Source organism: Cryptotermes secundus, unplaced genomic scaffold (genome assembly GCF_002891405.2).
Source record: "Cryptotermes secundus unplaced genomic scaffold, Csec_1.0 scaffold358, whole genome shotgun sequence".
Taxonomy (NCBI): domain Eukaryota; kingdom Metazoa; phylum Arthropoda; class Insecta; order Blattodea; family Kalotermitidae; genus Cryptotermes; species Cryptotermes secundus.
Window position 1 is genome coordinate 3,072 of NW_019721523.1, and position 2,959 is coordinate 6,030.

The 2,959-nt window shown below is 36.0% G+C and overlaps 1 protein-coding gene and 1 long non-coding RNA gene across 2 annotated transcripts in view; one reads left to right on the forward strand and one right to left on the reverse strand.

Annotated features, from left to right (window-relative positions):
• Positions 1 to 276: 276 nt before the first annotated feature.
• The window catches only part of LOC111875483 (protein lethal(2)essential for life), a 3,280-nt gene continuing 597 nt past the window's right edge, over positions 277 to 2,959 (reverse strand). Inside the window, exons 2-3 of the mRNA XM_023871773.1 lie at positions 2,327 to 2,545; positions 277 to 1,034 (exon numbers count right to left, since the gene is read on the reverse strand). Of these exons, the coding sequence (XP_023727541.1) occupies positions 699 to 1,034; positions 2,327 to 2,545 (555 nt within the window). The 3' untranslated portion in view covers positions 277 to 698. The remainder of the gene's footprint in view (positions 1,035 to 2,326; positions 2,546 to 2,959) is intronic.
• LOC117283187 overlaps positions 674 to 2,959 on the forward strand; it is a 14,142-nt gene continuing 11,856 nt past the window's right edge. Inside the window, exon 1 of the long non-coding RNA XR_004514201.1 lies at positions 674 to 718. This is a non-coding gene — a long non-coding RNA (uncharacterized LOC117283187). The remainder of the gene's footprint in view (positions 719 to 2,959) is intronic.

Here is a 2,959-nt window from a genome sequence, read left to right on the forward strand (position 1 = left end):
TTTAGGTAAAAAAAAAAAAAAAGAGCAGCATGAAAATTCTATTATGCTTGGATACTTCATAACTGGATCTACTGTAGTGATGAAGAAAGTCGTCTTCTGGGTTTAGGCACCGTGTATTCTTCGTTTTGGCATAATACCTCATTTACATAGGAATTATAAAGAAATCACAGAATCATTAGCCGCAGAAACTGTTAAGCTGGTTCTATCATCACACACCTAGGAAAATGGAACTTTACAGAAAAAGCACAATTCCAAACTACAAATGACAAACATAAATGCACTTAGAAATATTTTTATTGAACAAGTTTCATGCTACATCATTTCACCCTTATATGTTTCATGTTTAGTTAGATGCAGCCTTCAGTCAGTAAAGTGACAAACACATAAATGCAGTTAAAACTATTATTATATAGCAACATCATGCTACATCATTTCAGCCTTATACAAGTCAAAGTTAATACATACAGCTTATTGTAACAGAAATAACCCTTTGCAGAACAAAATGATACACATTATTTGGTACAGAGCTTTAATATGGCTGCAAAAGGTAAACAGATATTAGACTCCTTATACAAGTCAAAGTTAATACATAATAGTACGAATAACCCTTTGCAGAACAAAATGATACACACTACTTGGTACAGAGCTTTTATATGGCTGCAAAGGGTAAACAGATATTAGCACTGAACCGTCAGTGCTTAGGATTCCATCTTCTGAGGTTCATCTGCCTTGGGGGTAGTGCCTGGCTTAATTGCTGGGGCCTGGGTCTGTGTGATTGGAATAACCTTCTCATTACCAGCCTGAGGCAGGGCCTTCTTTGGTGCAGAAATAGTAAGGACCCCATCTGATGAAAGCTGAGATACTACAGTGTCTGGATCAATATCTGCAGGAAGCTTATAGCGACGCTGGAACTGTCGAGAAATGAATCCATGCTCATCCTGTCTCTCTTCATGCTTGCCTTCTATAACCACGTAGTCATTCACAGTCTTAACTGTAAGTTCCTCAGGCTTGAACTGCTGCACATCCAGGTTCACCTATATCAAATTTAAGAAAAATGTGGATTTAGTATATTAACTCCAGTTCAGGCCATATCTTCCACCAGAAAATGGAATATGAGTGACCTATTATTCATGGAACTGGTTTTAACAATTCATACATACATATACTTCCACTGAGAATAGCAGTCAGTCTTTAAATTAACTGATGTTTTCCCCCATGAAATGCATAAACATTTATTCAGAATAATTACGTCACACAAATAAAGAATGTAACACAGCCGTGAGAAATTCTCTTTCAAACTCGAGTTAAATTTGTCTCCACTCTTAAAAAGCAAATTCTGTTATTCTACGTCAAACTAGTGTGTAGAACACACTGAAAGCGTATGTGCCCAGACAAGAAACATAATCAACATTGCAAATTTTATATATAGGATACATAGTGTAGGAATACCATACCGAATACCCACATACCATCAAACTTGTACATCACTGAAAACTTGTCTTTGGGCCTAATATATCAGGCGTATTACATAGAATTTCTGCAACAAGACCCACAATACATACACAGCCAACTCTGCACTGTCGCAGGATATCCCCTTAAAATAAAATATTTTAGTTGGCATACAGTTCCCTAACCCTACATATATTTGTCAATACCTTTTAATATACTTTTATATACTTCTAACATACCTTTAATATGTTTTAATAATATTTCAACATTTTATATATGTACACTTTTATTCTTTTATATATTTTTTTTATTCTTCATCATGTATTTGCTATTTTAACTATACACTAATCTGAGGCAAAGTTTTTATGTTGGTATTTAATACGACCTGTTGCACCGATAAGGATCCATATCGGTATTTCAGTAACTATACATATTCCTGCCTGATGGTCATGTATGACCGAAACACGTCACATTAGATAAAGATGTAAATGTAATACTGAAATATTTGTGCTGACGGTAGCATAGTTCCAACATATAATATTGTCTGTTATTACAAACTCTAAAATTTTGACCACCATGATAAAACTCCCAACTTCTTTATCAGATTAAAAGGTAGCAGCATTTATACAACACTGTGAAATGAAACATTAAACCCCTACCACTCACACACGATAACAGCCCACTGCGGGAATGTATGTGATGCCTGCATTGTTTGCTTTTCTAAATACTTTGTACTTCACAACTCTTAACATCTCATAATAAAATTATTAAACTTTTCAATATAAATTAGCATTATTTCATATCCTAAGTTATAGGGGGAACATTATAAAATTTTATGAACTCGCCCAAACTTCACACATAACCAGTATGCGCTTACCTTAAAATCATTTTTATCATCCTGAATGTGTGACACGCCACTGTGGCGGGCAGCCTGGCTGCGCCATGGTCTGTAGTAGCCCACACGAAGAGGGCCCACAAAGGAAGGGCTCAGCAGATCGTCTCTTAGCATTCCCACACCAAAATTCTGGTCAAATAAGCTTACAGGCCTTCGTATGTCATCAAGCAAGTCATTAATGAGCAATGGAACCAGAGACATCTGGAATAAAAAAAATATCCTAAATTAACAGTTGAAAAAGTTTTCACCAAGAGGAACTGGATGAAACTGATGCTAGACTTGGACTTTTCCCTCAAAAAAAAAAAACAAAAAAAAAACCAGTACCTTGCACAGACAGACATCCCGACTTTTATGTTCAAATTTTACCTTATTTCCAAAAACAAAATAACTTCACTCCATTAGTACAATCGTTTTATGGAGGCGCATACATGCATGCCTCGAGAGTGTCTTCAGCAAACTATTAGGCCACTGGCTTGCCGATGCCACTATGGGCCACATTTCAGCGGCCCCACTAGAACAGGAGATGCATCAGACGCTTCTGACTGGCGTAACGATTGCACTATAGTACTACATTCATAAAAAAAAAAAAAAAAAGTGGAAATATGAAGCAAAAAA